Source organism: Taudactylus pleione, unplaced genomic scaffold (genome assembly GCF_031769625.1).
Source record: "Taudactylus pleione unplaced genomic scaffold, aTauple2 ptg000788l, whole genome shotgun sequence".
Taxonomy (NCBI): Eukaryota; Metazoa; Chordata; class Amphibia; order Anura; family Myobatrachidae; genus Taudactylus; species Taudactylus pleione.
The window spans coordinates 1,472,368-1,492,404 of record NW_028285190.1 but is presented as its reverse complement, the minus strand read 5'-3'; the positions used below and the strand labels follow the sequence as shown (position 1 = coordinate 1,492,404).

The 20,037-nt window shown below is 43.1% G+C and overlaps 1 protein-coding gene across 2 annotated transcripts in view; it reads right to left on the bottom strand.

Annotated features, from left to right (window-relative positions):
* Positions 1 to 20,037, bottom strand: part of GPR158 (G protein-coupled receptor 158) — a 329,386-nt gene that overhangs the window by 7,822 nt on the left and 301,527 nt on the right. Inside the window, exons 9-11 of one of the 2 annotated variants that reach the window (XM_088457824.1) lie at positions 9,640 to 9,745; positions 7,819 to 7,965; positions 1,490 to 1,564 (exon numbers count right to left, since the gene is read on the bottom strand). In XM_088457824.1, coding sequence (XP_088313950.1) covers positions 1,490 to 1,564; positions 7,819 to 7,965; positions 9,640 to 9,745 — 328 coding nt within the window. The remainder of the gene's footprint in view (positions 1 to 1,489; positions 1,565 to 7,818; positions 7,966 to 9,639; positions 9,746 to 20,037) is intronic. The other variant, XM_088457825.1, reaches the window with a different exon arrangement.

The window sequence follows — 20,037 nt, the reverse complement described above, 5'->3', positions numbered from 1 at the left end:
AAGGTGCCAGCCAATCAGCTCCCAACTGTCATTTTTCAAACACAGCCTGTGAGATGACAGTTAGGAGCTGATTGGCTGGCACCTTATCACTTTTCACTTCTTCTAACACTGCTTAGTAAATAGACCCCTTAATCTTGTATGTACAGTATGTTACCTCTGTTATATCAGTGTGTCACAATAATTGAGTATTCATTGTGAGTTTGCTATTTTACATAATTACAATTGTGTGGGTGACTGTCAACAGCATCTAAATTTTAGTTACTGTAGAAACTGCACTTTGCCTTAAACAATTTTGCTAAGACACAAAAACACCTATATGACGAGGCATGTGCCCTCTACTAAATAAGCACACAGCAATGTTTCATCATTGCATCCTACTGTATAATATTTATGGTCTAAACTTGAATTCATATTTACATTTTGGAATTTTCTTTAAATATTTGTATGTGTATATCAAACAATGCATGCATTACTTCTGTTTTATCATTGCGTGTACAGTATTGGTATTCCACTACACATCTGTGCATTCACGTGCATTTACTGTGGTCTAAGATACACAAGAAAAAGACAAGAACGCTGTGACAATGACGCCAGATTGTATTCTAGAAACAACATTAAGGGCCTGATTTAGAGCTTGATATTGGTATATATTTGTGGCGTAACTGTGGATTTTTCAGTACTGTTTATTTGCACCAAGATGAGCATATTCAGATTTGTTTATTCTAATTTAATACTAGTGGCCTCCTATGCATGGAGAGTAGGAATGGAGGCAGTTGGATTCAGTACCGAAAAAGTGTCTGTATATAAGTGTAACACACTCCCCAGGAGATGTGATCTAAGTACACTTGTACAAATCCTCAGATATGTTTCGTAAAGGTACTGTATATCTGTTTGCGGGCACCCATAAGGTGTAAAGATACATGATGTTGTCACCAGCAGTACCACCTAGACCAGAGGTCCCCAAACGTGGTCCACAAAGCACCCCAACAGTTCAGGTTTTAGAGATATCCATGGTTGAGCACAGGTGGTTGAATCAAATTGATTGAGGTACTAATGAACTCACCTGTGATCAAGCATGAATATTAGGGTGCCTTGAGGATCGAGATTAGTATAATGTCTACATTATGTCAAGTTGCAGCTGTCTCTCTTATATTTATGACATTTCATTACATATATTGTATACGAATAAGGTAATGCAACTGTTTACTACTAACATTGTCAAGCAGCATCTCTACTGTATGGTATGGCGTCGGCATTCACATTTGTGCAGATGTATAAATATAGCGTGTTTTTAATATGGATTTATAACGGACGTACACACCCACAATTTTTGCAAGAGAACGTTTATGCGTATGTACGGAGCACAACACGGATCCAACTTTAAATGAGGCCCTCAATGCATAGATAACATTAGTTGGACGATAAGGCTTGCAACAATGTTTCATTGTGGGAAAGTGTACAAGTGATACATAGTGCATTCCCTGCTCACTTGAGTATGTCTGCCCCCAACACTGATACCACAATCACTGCTGCTAGATCGCACATGGTCAGTTTCATCGTGTGTCTGCAATGAAAAACCAAACTGTCATGGCTCATGCACCAATGGGAACATTACATCCATTGGGGGAGATCACTATTTACAGAGAGAGCTTTATTGGCCTGTTTGTGCTCCTGTAATAAAGGGACTAAAGTTCTACATAGGTCATATGTTCACTAAAGGGCCATATTTATTATATCTCTATGCGTATACATTGCATTCATGGACACACAGCCTAAGCGGACATCCAGTAAACTACTTTCTATGCTTTAATGTGACCTCTATATTTGACTAATGTCAATTGTCCTGTTAGTCAACCTCTTGCCTATGCTTATTTTCAGCCAGCTCACTAAGCCTATGGTTTTATGGTAGATCATGCGCGCTATGGGATTGGAGCCTGATTCAGAGATGTACCCTAATGCCACTGCGGCTTCATCTTTGTATGCAGCGGCTGTGCAAAATGGTGCAAAAGCCACAGGAGGGGGTCTTATGTGCAAAGACGCCCTCTGCCAGCTTCTCTGATGCTGCGTAAAAACAACCAGAGAGAAAGAGAAACAAATGGAGGGCGCCAGAAAATGTGGGTATCAAACTAGAATGGCCAAATAATGTGATAAATAATAAATAAATCCAGCAGGACTGCTGCTTGTAGAGAGGTGCTGAACCTCACAAAGTGACTCTGATAGAGAAAAGAAGAAAGAAAAGAAGCTCAGTGCAACTGACAAGATATATAATATATATATATATATATATATATATATATATATATATATGGGTTGTTTATTAATAAATTGATAAATATTATACGGTGGGTGTCAAGTTCAGAAATAAACAATCAACAATAAAATGAATAAATATAGAACATATATAAATAAATCAAAGTTGATGTAAAAAAATTGAGCAGCTCTATATGCCAAGGATCAGATCCTTACAAAGGTAAAAAAGGACATTTGAAGTTGTGATCACACTAAAAAAACTGATAAAAAAAAACACACAATGGGCAATGGTGGATACAAGGTATCATAGAGTCTCATAGATGTAACTTTGAGAATTGTAACCACTTGTTGCTAAATCCAAATGTAATCCAAGACACTGAGGGGCCTATTCATCAACACTAAAATAAAGTTTTTAAGGACATTTTCCTTAAGTAACATTATTTTGGTATTCATGAACAGACTTAGCACAGGAGATATCACAGATATCTCCTTGCTAAGTTCCCCTGCGTTAATTTCCACACTCCCCATACATTAGTATGGGGATGTGGAAATTGTGGTATTCATCAAATTCCGAAAATTATGAATTTTCGGAATTTGATGCAGTTACTATTAATAGCAGAATCGACTTACCTGTATCCGCATGTGCAGGTCCCCCGACGAGTCCCTCCGGCGCTCTGCTCCGTCCTCAGGCTCCGGAGGCTGGTCGGACATGTGTGCTCCCCAGCAGAGCACAAGAAAGTTTTGAAAAAAAAAAAAAGTTTTTTTTTTTTTTTATTTCTAATCTGTCATGTGGTCTGCTGTGAAACCACATGACAGACCAGCAGGACGGAGCCGGAGGCTGCTGCGCGGGCAGGTAAAGGGGTGGGGGGGGTGGGTACACAAACTTAACGCATCTGTAGGCAGTGCTGCGCATGCGCTGGTTTTACAGATGTAACAGCGCATGCGCAGCACTGTTTCCAGATGTGATGAGGTAGTGTAGGCAGGGAAAAGTATCTATTTCCCGAAAAGCTGTCATCGCACAAATGACAGCTTTTCGGAATAGATACTTATGGAGAGGTGGAATGATGAATTCCACATATAATTAGGTAGAACTCCATGAGAGTTCTAAACCTAATTATCTCCAGGGAATTTTTAGGTTTAATGAATAGGCCCCTCAGTGTAGTAAATAGGTTGTGTAAACCGTTAACACTGACACACCAGAGATAACAAACTTCCAGATCCTTAATAAGCAAAGTTCCTCTCATAGTGGTAATATTTGTGAGGGGAAAAAAAAGACTCACTCGGTCTGTTCGTAAAGTAGCTCGTTTAAGTAAGGAACCTTATAATCGGGAAGGGGCCCGGGCCTGGTCGTGAGGGAAAATCCCAGCAAACTGTCTCCTACACAGCGTCCCCGGCTAGGTGAGAGACATCTACAGCAGTGGAGCCGAGGGAATGGAGATCTGTCGGATCTATGCTGGACACCGACGAATATATTGATCTCCAAGTGGAACATGAGGTAAGCTATATGTGGGGGAAAGCCCAACAGGCTAACTCCTTGGCAGTGTCCCGGGCTGGTGAGTGGAAGTTGTCCGCAGTAAGTGGAGCCGAGGGACAGAGTGTCTGCCGGATCGGCGGGTCTCTCTTCCAGCAGTGCAGTGCAAACCGGTGGGTGAATCAAAATGCTGCTACATGTAGTGGAGACTGAGCTGACGTCACAAAAAGGTAATGTGCTGCTTGATGCGTTTCTCAGCAGTAAGCTGTTTCTTCAAACGCAATAGTGGTCTGTAATGAGTGCCTCTCTTTTAAGACACCAGCTGGCCAATGATGTGGAATGAATATAAATTAAACACCAGTTTCCAGTTTCAGACCAATTAGGCACATGTCTCTAGAAGGATTGGTTATCAATTGGAGGCATTGAACACAGAAAAAAACAAATATACATATAAATAAATAGATGAAATATATGAAATATGCACATGGATATCAGAGGGAATCATTCATTAAAAATAAATAAATAATAATGAAAAAGCAAATAAAAAATAAAAAAAAATGAAAAATAAACAAGATAAAAATAAAAAATAAATTTTTAATTATTAAGCTAATAATTAATATATAGAAAAGTTTAAGTGGATACCTGGTTATATCTAAAGTGGATGAACCCCATAAATAATATAGAAGAAAAACCATTATATTGTTATTTTTATTTACTTATTCATTATTATTTATTTACTTTTAATGAATGATTCCCTCTGATATCTGTGTGCATATTTAATCTATTTCATCTATTTATTTATATTTATGTTTGTGACGTCAGCTCAGTCTCCACTACATGTAGCAGCATTTTGATTCACCCACCGGTTTGCACTGCACTGCACTGCCGGGAGAGAGACCCGCCGACCGGCGTCCACTACAGATCCGGCAGACACTCTGTCCCTCGGCTCCACTTGCCGCGGACAACTTCCACTCACCAGCCCGGGACACTGCCAAGGAGTTAGCCTGTTGGGCTTTCCCCCACATACAGCTTACCTCATGTTCCACTTGGAGATCAACATACTCGTCTCGTCGGCGTCCAGCATAGATCCGACAGATCTCCATTCCCTCGGCTCCACTGCTGTAGATATCTCTCACCTAGCCGGGGACGCTGTATAGGAGACAGTTTGCTGGGATTTTCCCTCACGACCAGGCCCGGGCCCCTTCCCGATTATAAGGTTCCTTACTTAAACGAGCTACATTACGAACAGACCAAGTGAGTCTTTTTTCCCTCACAAATATTACCACTATGAGAGGAACTTTGCTTATTAAGGATCTGGAAGTTTGTTATCTCTGGTGTGTCAGTGTTAACGGTTTAATCAACCTATTTACTACACTTAGTGCCTTGGATTACATTTGGATTTAGCAACAAGTGGCTACAATTCTCAAAGTTACATCTTTGAGACTCTATGATACCTTGTATCCACCATTGCCCATTATGTGTTTTTTATCAGTTTTTATAGTGTGATCACAACTTCAAATGTATTTTTTTTTTTTTTTTACCTTTGTATGGATCTGATCCTTGGCATATATAGCTGCTCAATTTTTTTACATCAACTTTGATTTATTTATTTATATTTGTTCTATATTTATTCATTTTATTATTGTTGCTTGTTTATTTCTGAACTTGACTCCCACCGTATAATATTTATTATCAATTTATTATTAAACAACCCTTTTATATGACTATATATATATATATATATATATATATATATATATATATATCTTGTTAGTTGCACTGAGCTTCTTTTTTTCTCTGATGCTGCATCTGAAAACTGCATGAACATTGTGCATCTGAGTGACCCTCAGGTTACTCAGGATCAGTGGTGGATTTTACCTAGGGGCTGCAGCCTCCCCAGTAAAATCCACCACTTCAGTGAGCCAGCTGCATTCCATGACTGCACTGGCCACACTGTGACTGGTAGTGGCTTACCATTGGAAGTGCTATCTGCCTGTCACGCACAGGGCAGGCAGCCCCAGGTGGAGGCGTGTTTTCTCCCCCTGGGACTGCCAGTTCAGGCTGCGACTAGTAGAGAGTGGCTTCCAGTGGAAGCTGCTCCTCTGCCTTTCAGGCAGCTCTACATGGCTTCTAGGGGCTGTAATCAATACCGGTGTTTTGCGCATACGCAACATCACCACCTCTTGTGTGCATGAACAGGTCCTGGCACCTGCCAGGTCTATTACACAGATGCCTGGACCCAGTCAGGCCGGACCAGCAGCGGCAGCTCCCCTCCTGCAAGAGGATAGGAACCGCTGCTGCTAAGGGTGTGCGTCAGTGAAGCCGCGGCTGCTAGTCCCAGCATGCAAGGGTCTGTATGAACTTGAAAAAGGTCACAGGGGTGACCGAAATGCATAATTGCTCTGTTATATTTGGGATCGCTGCAGCACGTGCAGACTCTGATATGCTGGCACTAGCAGTTGCAGCGGTGAGCTCATCAGAATACCCGTCTGTCATATATTGCGGCCGGCTGGTGTGAGAGACGACTTGTACCTACAGCAGACTCTGGACATTTAATAATATATCCCAGCTATTCTGCCATTTTATAATCACAGATTATTTTCTTTTCCTTTGTTTTATTTTAATGATGCAATGTAACTTAATGCTGCTATTCTTTTACAAGTTGGTATATACTTTTATGGGATATGTATTCTGAATAAATAATTTTTATAAATACACAAAACCAGAGCCGCAGCGGGCCCGGGTACAGAGGGGGCACAGCCTATTCGTGGGAGGCATGGCCACGCCCCCTCGAGCAAAAAAAAAGTTTTGCAGTGCCACGAAGCGGTGCTGCAGACTGGGGAGTGGGGCGCTGTAAGCCAGGGGGGGCGCAATCAGTGTGATCGCTCCCCCCCCCCCACAGGCAAAGGAGACTGCTGTGGCTGCTGCTCTGCAGCCACGAGCAGTCTCCCACTGCAGCCCAGCACACGCTGTGTGCTGGGCTGCTCAGAGAGAGAGAAGGGAGGGGGGAGCAGCGCCGGACCCAGGCCCCTGCCGGGCCCCTCAGGAAGCCCGGGCACAGGTAATCTGTACCCGATCCCCCTCCTCTCGGCGCCCCTGCACAAAACACACCAGTGCAGAATTGTATTTATATGGTTTAGTGATTGTGCGAGGTGAGCAATTACCTCTTAATTATTCTGCAGCAGGCGTGGTGGTAATGTAGCTTAGGCTTGGAGCAAGCACTGAGAATAATTATTGGCCCACAATAGTTTCACTCTCTATTTCTCCGGGGCTTTAAAAGTTTATTTGCTTTGAAGTGAATCAATTAAAGATGCAAAAAAATCCTTTATCATAAATTATGGTATCTTGCACCTTCTATTCTAAACAATATTATGTTAAGGGGTCTATTTACTAAGCAGTGTTAGGAGACAGAGTGAAATGAGATAAGGTGCCAACCAATCGGCTCCTAACTGCCATGTCACAGGCTGTGTTTGAAAAATGACAGTTGGGAGCTGATTGGCTGGTACCTTATCACTTTTCACTCTGTCTCCTAACACAGCTTAGTAAATAGACCCCCTAATGTGCTTAAATTAATTTATGCAGCATGAAAGTGCCCCTGCAAATGGCTTGAAGATGTTGGCAGCTGTTGCCAAGCATAAAGGACACTACACCTAAATTACAGAAGAGAAGTACTCTAATGCCTGTTTTTTCCTGCCCTTTGGGACTCGGTGATATGAGCTGTGAAGAGAGATGAATATATATCACCATACTTGTCCTCTCCAGGAGAAGCATCTGGCCACTACGGGGGGGCGGGAGCTGAACTTCTATGTCATTAGGCCCCGCCATCATCACGACAAACTGCCGCAAATCAAGGAGCCGTGAGGAGCCGGCAGGGCTAAATGATGAAACGTTGCATCGTTTAGCAATGCCTCCTCCATACGGAGCTACAATTCCCTGGCAATTATTTCCCCATCCTGCCCACTTCACTAGTTGGGATGCGGGAGATCAGGACACTCTTCCGGGGGTACTGTGGAGCTACCCAAAAATTTGGGAGCCACCCGCAACTTCCAGGAGAGTAGATAAGTATGTACATCGCACGGGAAATAAAATAGTCCCACCCTTATATCCTCCGGGTCCAAGCTGTGTTCACTCCATGCCGAAGTGATACTGCTATTTAGGTAAGATCCAGATCTGCCCATGTCTAGTTCATCTTCGTAGGCCTCAGCGGCTATGTCATCTCTTGGGTTGTTATGCGAGTGTGAAAACTAGGAGAGAAAGAAATATAATTAATGACATAACATTATTATTCCATACTCATCTGTATGTGCTTTACAGAACTGGTAGACATTGGAGATAAACAGCCTAAACTTTGAAAATTCCAAATATTGACTTGAATATTAACATATTAAATACTTTAACTTGTCCAAAATTTATTTTGGAGCCCAGAACAGCTAATGGACTTCATTCAGCATTGTTGTTATGTTCTGATCAAAATTGCCACAGAACTGGCACAATAGTTAAACAACGGTTTATACAGTACTGTATAAACGGGCATTGCTAAATTCTCTCCCATTTCTGGTAACACATGCTTGAATAAATCAGGCAGAGTTGAGTTATTTTATAGCTACTTTCAGAATCTTTAGTTAGGTTACAGAGGTTTAGTAAAGCAGGTTAAAGCGAAAAACAAATTTAAACTTACATTTGGGGTAGTGAAACAATATAAAGCCAGGCTACTATTAGTTCTTGCAAGTGGATGTGACATTTTTATGTAAAGGCAGATAAACAGGTGAGCTTAATAGCTGTTACATGATTTTACCAGAGAACAACTAAGGGGAAATTTACTAAGCAGTGGGTTTGCGAAACCGCTGGGATTTTGTCATTTATACGGAAGCTTTGCATTTGGTTGATTTACTAAGATTGAAAAAAATAGAGTGCAGCCATTCATTTAAATGCAAATAGCTTCATCAGAGGCATGCCCCTGTAATGGAGAAGAGTGGAGGGGTGTTGGTAAAATGATAAAGTGCTAGCAGAGAGTGTAGAGGACACACCGGGGGGATAGGGTGCAATCATGTTGTTTGTATTTACTAAAATATGGCAGAATGGTCCTCACTGAAAATATAAACACCTATAATGTGAGCTGGAAGAAATATGTGTGTATACATATATATTAGCTGTTGCCCGCAGCTACGCCCACATTGAAATCGCTTCTGCCAACATATTTTCGAGGTGTTCTAGTTGTATTGCTTAACATAGGGGCCCTGACGCGGGAGTAGCCCACATGACCAGCAGCGCTATACAGACTGATGGCAGCAGCGCCTTCACCCAACACTCACACCAGGGGCGTATTTATAATGGGTGCACCAATGTGCCGGTCACATTGGCCCCTGGGTTCAGAGAGGACCCACACTGCACACCCTGAGCCCATATTTTTAATACTTACCACTCCGCCGCTGGAGTCCCACTTCGGCGCCGGTATCAGCGCTGTCAAAATCACTTGGAAAATGGCAGCCACGGCCACTTTCCCAGCGTTTTGCACATGTGCAGTAGGGAAAATACCGGAAAAATGGCCGCGGCGCCATTTTCCCATTGCCCGCGCTCTAGTGCCCAGAGTCTGCCGGTGCGGAGCTGGACGCCGGAGACAGAGACCACACACGGGTCCCCTACTCTTTTGCAACGTCCAACTCACACCAATGTCACTCTGTGCCCTGTGCACAGATGGCTCTCTAGCCCATCCTACTCAAGTGAACTTTGGCCGAAAGCACCTCTCCCTCCACCTCTTACCGGCCGCGGGCATGGTGCCACACCTCTCTCTTGCATTGATAATGCCAATATATTTTGTTTTTGTTATTGCTCAGCTTTAACTACTGATTCAGTAGTTTTTGCACCAACTTGGAACAAACATTAGGACACAATGTTCTTATTATATTAGTATAGATTACCTTGGGTATTAACAATAGCCCCACAGTCACAGTCACAGTGAGATGAGTGTGAACAAAAAATAGCATCAACATCCAGTCTGGCTGAAGTCTTGCTGCGAGCACAAACCTGTAATAAAAATAAATAGAGTAATAAATATATACTGTACATTGTCGTTCATATTATTTATTCTGCAAACATTCACTGCTGCATATCTTAAGAATTATTGGTTTTTCTATACCACAGATGCAGAGCAAATACCAGAGAAAACCAGATTAATACTGCATGGGGAAAAATGGCAACATATAAATCTGATAAACCTGAATCTTAGGACATTATTAGGTATTTTGGAGGTCCAACTCGGTCCTCAGGACCCCACACAGGTCATGTTTTCCAGATCGCCCAACAAGCACACAGGTGTTTTAATTACTCACTGACACATTTTAAAAGATCCACAGGTGGAGCAAATTATTTAATTTGTGATTATGTGAGGAGACCTGGAAAACATGCACTGTTTGGGGTCCTGAGGACCGAGTTTGAGAACCTGAGCAATAAGGCAATGGTCAAATAGCAAAACAGAAATTAGTAACAAATTGTATATATCCGGTAATCCTAATCCAACCTATGCAACTGCATACAGTTTGGGATTGTTCCAAAGATCCTAAATTTATCTGGGATTTTATTATAAGTGTTTCAGGGCCAGATTCTAAGATGAATACAATCTGACTGAAACCGTTGAATAAGCTTCTAAAGAACAAGGTATATACAGTAAAGTGGTTCAGCATCTTTTATTTCCCTAGAGAGCAGGCAGTCTGTGCTCTAGAAAGGTCTGCACAAGGTAGAATTAAATGTATTCTGATGCCTGCTTTGTATCTGGTTTTATTGATTGATAGAGCAATGATTTTATTTCATTTATTCTCATTCATGCTTCAGTCCCACTGTAAGGACAAATAATATCAACTAACAGACAACAATCCTTAACCCATATAACCCAACAGTCCAGATTTCCTGAATCAGGATGGTGGCATGGTCACATCACAATGTGGATTTAGGTAGGCCTCCTAAGACATTCCTAAGAGCACTAGGTTGCCCAATACTCCCCTTGCATGGCACCCATTTGGCGCTGCTCTGCTATGGAGATACCACCCAACTTTCCCAATCACAGTACAATGCTTCCCAATCATGATGAACAGAGGGCCTGATTCAGACCTGGTCGCAAGCGCTTAGCACTCGCAACCAGGCCGATGGTGGCCCAGAGCCGGCTCCGTCGTGCACATGCAAGAGACCCGGATAGCGACGGGCAATGCGTCGCTCCGGGTCTCACACCAAAGGGGGTGTGCTGTCGATGTTGAGTGACAGCACGCCCTTTTTGGTGGGCGGGCCGGGGGGTGGCTGCTCAAATGGAGGCGTTCCCATGTGAATGCCTACCATTTGGGTCCGGCCCCACTGACATCACAAGTGATGTCAGTGGAGAGATTCCGGCTCTGTTAGAGCCGAAATCTCTCTGGGGCTTGCGGCCACGAGACCCTATGTCGAAGCTGAATAATTGGCTAAGACAAGTTCAGGTTAAAATTTAATCGCGGCGACGCCATCTTGCGATTGGCCGCAAGACGCCATCTTGAAAATGAGATCGCAAGACGCCATTTTGCGAATGGCCGCCTAAGCGCCATTTTAGACAAACTCACATTTTAGTACATGTGGCGATAATACTAATAGCACCATGCGTTTGCATCTTTCACCATTTCTCATACACACACTAATACACAATTGCGCTGTTAACTAGTCGCATATTAGCGAATGCATAGGACTTTGTATGAAACCGCTGTTTTATTAGCTTTATGCGCACACATCTGCCCCAAGTTAACTAGCGTCCTTATTTTAAACCCTGAATACCCATACATTACATTTTCACACATAAGGTTCAATAAGTTCTAAAGTATATGATTTAAGTTGGTTCAGTTAGTTTAAATGCTGAGAAATAAAGATATTTGATAACTAAGGTATTATACATGCTAAACAAGTCATGTTTGGAGTTGTACTGATGCGTATCCTTTTTACAGTATTCCGGTGTTATCGGTGGGGAGATCGCATCATGCATTCCCGAGTTATGGATCGCAGAGCCTACAAGCAACAAAATGTATATTTTAGAAACAACTGGTAGGATGCTACGGGAGGCGTGAAGAGGAAGACCCCCAGCTGTTAGAGGCAGGGAGAGTCTGTTTGAACCAGCCTGTTAAATGTGTTGTAACAGATGCTTCACCCCTGAGAACCAATGATATCAGCAACAGACTTCCCTATTGTCCTGTATATTCTGGGGGGGTATAAATATGAGTGCACGAATGCTGGTTCTGGGTCTTCGTGCTGAATGCTGAATGACGAGGGGTCTCTTGCTGATGCCTATCTCTGGGTCCGGAAGCGCCTGCGTATGTATACTGTACTTGCGGTCTGTATAATTTCCTTTTGTGCCTAAATTGTGTCTTGATCAATTGCATGTAACTGTCTGAACTTTTACCTGAATATCACTTGTGCTTTGGAACCACAGATTCCACGTCTAAGTCTTTATTTATGGTATGACTGCGTATGCAAACTAGCGTCATCCTTAGAAGGTATTGGCAGGACATTAGAAGGTATAGGAAGGTGTGTATAGAGGTTCTGACCCAGTTTCGTTAGTTGGGGGCTCGTAGTGAAGTCACTTACCTGCTCACACGGTACATACGGCCATCGATATTTCAGCAAAGGGTGGAGTGGCCACATGCAGGGTTTGCCTGCAACCGCTTTGTGCTGAAAGATCGCTATCCGTCTCCGTGTGAATCAAGGAAGCTGACTAGAATCCAGGGACAAGAGAGGAAAAAGTTTGTTTTCCTCTGTTGATAGAAGCTTACGTTTAAAGGGGTGTCGCAGTACTGAGTACGCGACTAAGTTGCAGGTTTGCGCATAGCAAAAAGACGCACTTTTGTTTACGCAGTTAAAAAGCCATTATACGGTTGTGTGGTAGTCGCATTATTGTGTATGCGACTGGTCGCACAAAAGCGTATACGTACTTCTGGTTGTGCTGCCACGTGTTTCAACAAAGCCATTGAGGTTTACATTTTTTCTATTACCAATACCTGGGTTAACGTGTTTTTCTGCACAGGAAAAAAGTGTGTAACAGTGAATATTTGTTGAACAAAGTTAAGGGTATCGTATGATCCTTAAAGGCTAGGTGCAAGGGTTAGTCTAGCCGCTCGGTAAGCAGCTTTACCGTTCTATACACAGTAGCAGGTGTACATGTTGTCTTCGTTGTAGAGAGGTGCGTGAGAGTAGCCGACATATAAACTCTCATAGGTGTGGAAGTTGCCTTACTAAATCTTATCCGGGTGTGGAAGTTGCCTTTTTCAAATCTTATCCAGGTGTGGAAGTTGCCTTACTAAATCTTATCCAGGTGTGTGGGCGCCGCCGACTTAAATCGTCCACAGGTAAGTGAAAGTGTCTTGATTGTCTTTCACCGGTCTAAATCTTTATTGAAAAGCGTAGGAGTTGTCTCAGAATGGGAGCCACGCAAACAGTAGAGATGTTAGGCAATGATGTGCTGCTAATGGAGGCACCGATCGGATCAGCCCGTCGTATCATGCATACCAAGTACGGTACTTATGCAATAAGGTATTGTGATTTATGGTTTAATATGACGAGGAAGAGTGTTAGACCGTTTCCCAGAACTGGTAGTTTTGATAAAAATGTGTTAAACAATGTCCAGGATCACATCAGTTTGATGCGCTCCCGAGAGAAAAAGGTTAAATATTTGAATGTTTAAAACTGTGGCAGCATGAAGGGGATGCGTGGCTTAACAATGTGTAAACGACGCAAACTAGCGTCGTGAGCACATTGCCAGAAAATACATCCGCGATGCTGAATTGCAATACGGGCGAGCCGCAAAATGGCGCGCAAGTGTGGCAAGGTAGCATCATGGAGAGTATTGCCAGCAGTTCACGCTCACCTCCCCCACCTTATGTGGATGGAGGCGCAAGTACAGTTACCAAAAATACCCATAAAAATGTAACAAGCAACCTGTACCCTCTCTTAAGCAATTATAAAGAAAATGTTCATGATGCGGATGATGAGCCTATTGTAATGTCTGCCATTTCCCACACTGTGCAGACGATAGATGCTGCATCACCACAATCACGAGTGGTGCCGCCATCTCCATTGGTAACAGCAAGGGAAGTGTTAATGCCCTCTGCACCCGTAGAGGAAGTTGTTCATACCATACGTAGCAGCAGACTAAACCCCCAGCCAGGTAATCAGGTCAAAGGTAGCAGCGCTACCGGTCTGCATCCCATTCGGACAATAACTGTTCCAAATGGAAATGCAGACGCAAACGGTATAGTGCCCACGAGGGAAGTAGTAATGCATTGTCCTTGGACAAGAGCAGAACTAAATTCCATCATAAATGATTTCCCCGATCCCAAAAAAGGAATTAGCCAAATGTCAAAGATTTTTGAGAAATTTGGGTAGTTCATATGAACCCACTAATAAAGATTGGTGTGTGGTGTTAAGGGCCTGTCTGCCACGCAATACCGATGTGACAAAATTTATCACAGATTGTGTCTTGGATGATGACGTTCCCTTAACAGACCAAGTAAACCAAGGTAACATTTCCCGCATTGTAACTCAATTGGGTATATGTTTTCCAGTAGTAGTTAACTGGAACAAAATTTTCACCATTAAGCAGAAAGAGAGTGAGACTGCGATCGGGCTCTGCAGGCTATCACCCAGTACACTGGGATAGAGGATATTAAAGATAGCACTCACCACAGGGGGATGATAGTTACGGTACTTGTGGACGGTCTAAAAGAGAGTTTAAAAACTCGGGTTCAGACCTCACAGCCTGGCTGGTGGGGACTTACAATAGATACCCTCATAGAAACCGCCATTGAACATGATAAGAACATCTCCAAAAAGAGAGAAGCCCAGAGCGAGAAACTAATGGCTGTCAGTATACAAGCTCTGGAGGGAATGACGGTAACATCACAGCCAACAGACACACTTGTACACATATTCACTTCTGAACAAGTATGTGCTCTCACTAACCCCACTCAACAACAAACACAACTCTATCCCACTAACCCGATGCAACCACAGGTCCCAGGCTATCCACCAACTTCTTATCCCCCACAATACCCTTACCCTCCCTATCCTTACCCATATCCACCACCTTTACCCTCTGCGCAAACCTCGCAACACCACATGTCTTCACCCGAAACACAAACCTGTTTTAACTGTAAACAAACAGGACACTTAAGTAGAAACTGTACAGTAAAAGGAGTAGGGATCCCACATCAGGGAAGACCTAGATATCCCCATAAGGGATATGCACAGAGGCCAGCAAATGTTCAGCAGGCACCAGCTCCAATTGTAGCCGTAAATGCTTTATTGGAGAATGGTAGCCAATGCTAGGGGTCAGGTCATACCTGTAGTCTACAGATGGTAAGGTTAACGGGAAGTACTAGGGAAGAAACAGTCATGATGGTTGATGTAGCTGGTACTGAATATCCTTTTCTTGTAGACACAGGGGCGACCAGGTCGGTGATAAAATCTCCCGTTAATTTGCAGGTGACCAACTAGACAGTACCAACAATGGGTGTAACAGGTAAAGTGGAACATTATCCTTTAACAAAGTCCACAGAGGTTACTATTTGGCCGTTGCATAGGAGGCATTCTTTTCTCCTGGCTGCTGCGGCTCCTACTAACCTACTGGGCAGAGACTTGTTATGTAAGATGGGATGTGTTATATATTGCACCCCTGATGGTGTATTTTTAGATATCCCAGAGAGAATGGTATACGAGGTGTGGGATATGTTAGACACTCCTCAAAGGATAATGTATCACTCTACAGTTTTAAATGAAACTCCATCACAGGTAGATGAAATGTTGTCCCTAATTCCAGATTCCCTTTGGACTAAAGATGGACAGGACACTGGATTAATGGCAAACGTAAGCCCCGTAATGGTAAATTTAAAAAGCGGAAAGCAAGATCCAAAAATTCCCCAGTACCCACTAAAGCAGGAGGTAGAACTAGGGTTTTTTCCAATAATTGAGCGATTATTGCAACAGGGAATTTTAGTTCGTACAGCTAGTGTAGCCAACAGTCCCAACTTTCCAGTGAAAAAGAGTGGTGGGAGGAGTTATAGGCTGGTACAAGACCTTAGAGGTGTTAATAAGGTAGTAGAGAGCCAATTCCCCGTAGTACCGAATCCAGCTGTCATTTTGATGCAAATCCCACCAAATGCAACCCATTTCACTGTCATTGACCTCTGTTCCACTTTCTTCTCTGTGCCTCTCCATCCTGATTGTCAGTATCTATTCGCATTTACATACAGAGGTTTACAATACACATGGACACGATTACCCCAAGGTTTTATAGACAGCCCCAGTATCTTCTCCCAGGCATTGCACGACTGTTTAGAATCTTTTCAACCTGCCAATGGATCTGTTCTAATTCAATATGTGGCAATTTATTGCTATGTTCTGACTCGTTTATGTCATGTTTGAATGATACTAAACTTTTGTTACTTCATCTCTCACAAACAGGACACAAGGTGGCTAAGGACAAACTACAGCCGTGCCAATCCAGAGTAAAATATTTGGGACACTGCCTAACCCAGGGGTTATGACACCTTACAACATATAGAATCCAGGCCATACAAAACATGACACTGCCGCAGAATCAACAGCAAATTCGTACCTTCTTGGGAATGTGTGGATACTGAAGAATGTGGATGCCAGGTTTTTCTATTTTGGCCTTACCTTTACAGGAATTAGTCTCTTCCTCAAAGCCCGATCGTGTCATACTCACAGAGGAATCAGAACAGGCTTTTCTCAATCTTAAGGATAGTCGGACAAGAGCTCCTGCATTGGGAATACCTGATTATGAAAAACCTTTTGATTTGTATTGTACGGAAGCCGATGGTTGTGCTGCAGGTGTCCTTCCACAAAAACATGGTGATGCCAGTAGGCCCGTAGCATACTACAGTGCCCAATTGGACACGGTAGCAAGATCACTCCCCACCTGTTTGAGAAGTGTAGCAGCTACCGCTTTATTGGTGAGTAAAAGTGAGGACGTAGTATTGGGCCATGATATGATTGTCTACACTCCCCATGCTGTATCTACTCTGTTGAACTCAGCTCAAAACCAGACACGTCTCCTCGGCTAGGTTCACCAAATGGGAACTAGCTCTAATCGCTCCTGCAAACATTACTGTTAAACGTTGCAGTAAGCTGAATCCAGCAACATACCTACCATATGTACAACATGACGTACAAAGGGTGGAAGGAGAGGAGTTGCTGGCGGGAGGTGAGTTCGGCAGACATAATGATACACACGATTGTATGACACATCTGAATCAGACCTTTACTGCTAGACCTGACATACATGACACACCTTTAGAGAATGTGGATGTAACTTTTTATACAGATGGGAGTTGTCATAGACAAACAGACACAGGTGAATTATGTACAGGTTATGCTGTCGTAAATGACACAGACATCATAGAAGCTAAACCTCTCGGTCCTCCTCACTCAGCCCAGGTGGAAGAGTTAGTAGCACTGACTAGAGCATGTGAACTGGCAGCAGGCAAATCTGCTAACATTTACACTGACTCGAGGTACGTGTTCAGGGTGGTGCACGATTTTGGGGCTCTATGGTGTCTGAGAAATTTTATGACAGCAGCAGGCACACAAGTTGCACATTCCCGACACATAAAACATCTTCTAGAAGCAATCCAACTGCCCAAAGCAGTGGCAGTAATTAAATGCAAAGCCCACACATGTGAGGATGACCCGGTGTCACTGGGCAACAACAGAGCTGATGAAGCTGCAAAATGGGCAGCAGGGTTAAAAATGTTTCCTCCAACTGAAACAATTATGTCATTTCAAACTATTGATATGCTGAAATTAATTGAGATGCAAAATTTGTGTTCAATTCAGGAAAAATCCATTTGGAAGTCCGAGGGGTGTGGGCATGAGTCCCCTGGGCTCTGGAGGGATGGACATGGTAAGCCAGTAGCCCCCAAGGCATATTACCCCAGCCTGGCTGAGGCAGCACACGGTCTGACTCATCTGGGTAAACAGGGTATGTGCAAGTTGGTGAGGGCATACTGGTGCGCACCAGGTTTTTCTTCACAAGCAGAGAAGATAGCAATGTCCTGTCTGTCCTGTTTGAGAAAGAACATAGGGAAAGCGATCCCTACTGAACCGTCCCACACAGTTACCGACTGATGGACCTTTCTAGGTGATACAAATTGATTTCATCCAATTATCACCCTGCAGGAACCTTAAGTATGTATTAGTGTGCACAGACGTATTTTCTAACTGGGTTGAGGCCTACCCAGCGGCCACTAATACTGCTGCGGTTACTGCCAAGAAAATAGTTCAGGAATTTGTATGCAGGTACGGTATCCGTAGAATCATCGAGAGTGATAGGGGTACCCATTTCACAGGTGATGTTTTTCAAAATATGTGTAAGCTGATGGGTATTAATAGCTGACTTCACACCCCCTACCGACCGCAACCCAGTGCCAAGGTAGAGAGGATGAACGCGACTATTAAAAATAAGCTAAGTAAAATCATGGCAGAGACTGGACTAGGATGGCCAGAAGCTTTACCTTTGGTCCTCCATAGCATAAGGACCACTCCTAGACCTCCTCTGAATTTGTCCCCATTTGAAATATTGTTCGGTAGACAACCTCATTTGATTATAAGTCCACAGGAAGATCTAAAGGGTAACTGTGAAGTATCTTATATCAATGAGTAAGCAGTTAAAGCAACAGCAGCAGAAACTGAAATTGTTGTCTAATGATATGCCTGAAATGAACTGTCATGATGTTGAACCAGGAGAATATGTAATGATCAGAAATTTCTTGCGTTCAGGTTGTTAGACTGATCGGTGGGAAGGTCTGTACCAGGTGCTGCTGACGAGTACTACATCTTTGAAGGTGGCCGAGAGAGATACCTGGGTCCATTCCACTCACTGCAAAAAGGTCAATCAACTGGTGGAGAAACAAGTCGGAGACACAGCTGATAGCGTGGATCTGTCGCTCGCGAGCTTGTTCCGGGAGGATTGAAAGGTCGTAGTAAGATACCTGAACTGAGAGAAATTTGCAGGTCTTGTTGTGACAATGGGCGGGCCTGCTGTGTTCATTTTAATATTCTCTTTTAGAGTGTTCACCATCCTGGTCAGTCCGGGGATATCCAGTATCTGTGATGGGGGACCGATTGAGGAATCGGGAGCTGATGGCAGTGCTGATGGTGTGGAATCAGGAGGAGTGCAATGCCAATCAGGGGAGTGTCTTTCCAATCTTAGTACTGTTATTGTTAAAAGAGCTGTCATTCCGGATACTCGGGGAAGGTGTGGAGGGTTATCGTCTGAAGATTCCTGTATTTGTAAGCTTTGTGGGTCCCTAGTTGATGAGAACTGTATCCAACGGTGCCAACCTAAATATAATCCGTACTGGGGTGGGTATCCTCTAGAGGATTATCATAGAATGGTAGGCAAAGTGTTAAATCAAACTAATTGCTGGGTGTGTTCACATGTGCCCCACGGGCAGCATAACGTAGGGTTGGTGCCATTTCCGCTGAATATCACGGAAATTTTAGAATTACAAAAAGGGAAAACATTGGATGGAAACTTCCTCTCATCCAAACCACCTCATTTCAAACTCTATCAATTCCAAGTAGATAGATCACTTTTGTGTTTAAACATAACCAACCCCAATAAACCCAGGAGTTGGGAAGTGACGGGGAATAATCAGACGATGACCTTCTCACAAAGAGCTGATAATGAGTCCATAAACCATGATCTATTGCGCTCCATTAAGTCTGGTGGGAAACATTTTAGGTATCGGTATACATTGAGTTCCACCAAAGAAATTATTGATAACGTGCCAAATGGTTATTGTGCTAAAATAATACAGCCAGAAACTTGCATGTATCAGATGGAAGAACCAGAAATAGGATTGTTTGCAAGGGAAATGTGCTTAATGATAATGATGCATACCATCCCTTATGTTCTCCATGATAATGTATATTTCATCTGTGGAAGAAAAGCGTATAAATGGCTCTCCCCGAGTTCCGAAGGTTTGTGTTACCTGGGAAGAGTAGTCCAAGAAGTTATGACCCTCACACATGTTGAAATGCTGGGTATACATAAAAACACACCGTCACCATATCTTCACACATAATATGAACACAGAGGCAAAAGAAATATGGTACCTGGTGATATACATAAAGCCACTCAGTCAATCAGTGAGACAACTGGCTTTCATGTTCTAGTCACATTGGACCCCACCAGGATCGCTCGGGGTACATTAAATTTTAGATATATCCAGGAACTTGCTAAATTAATAGATAATATCACCGAGATGTACGATGACACATTCAGGTATACA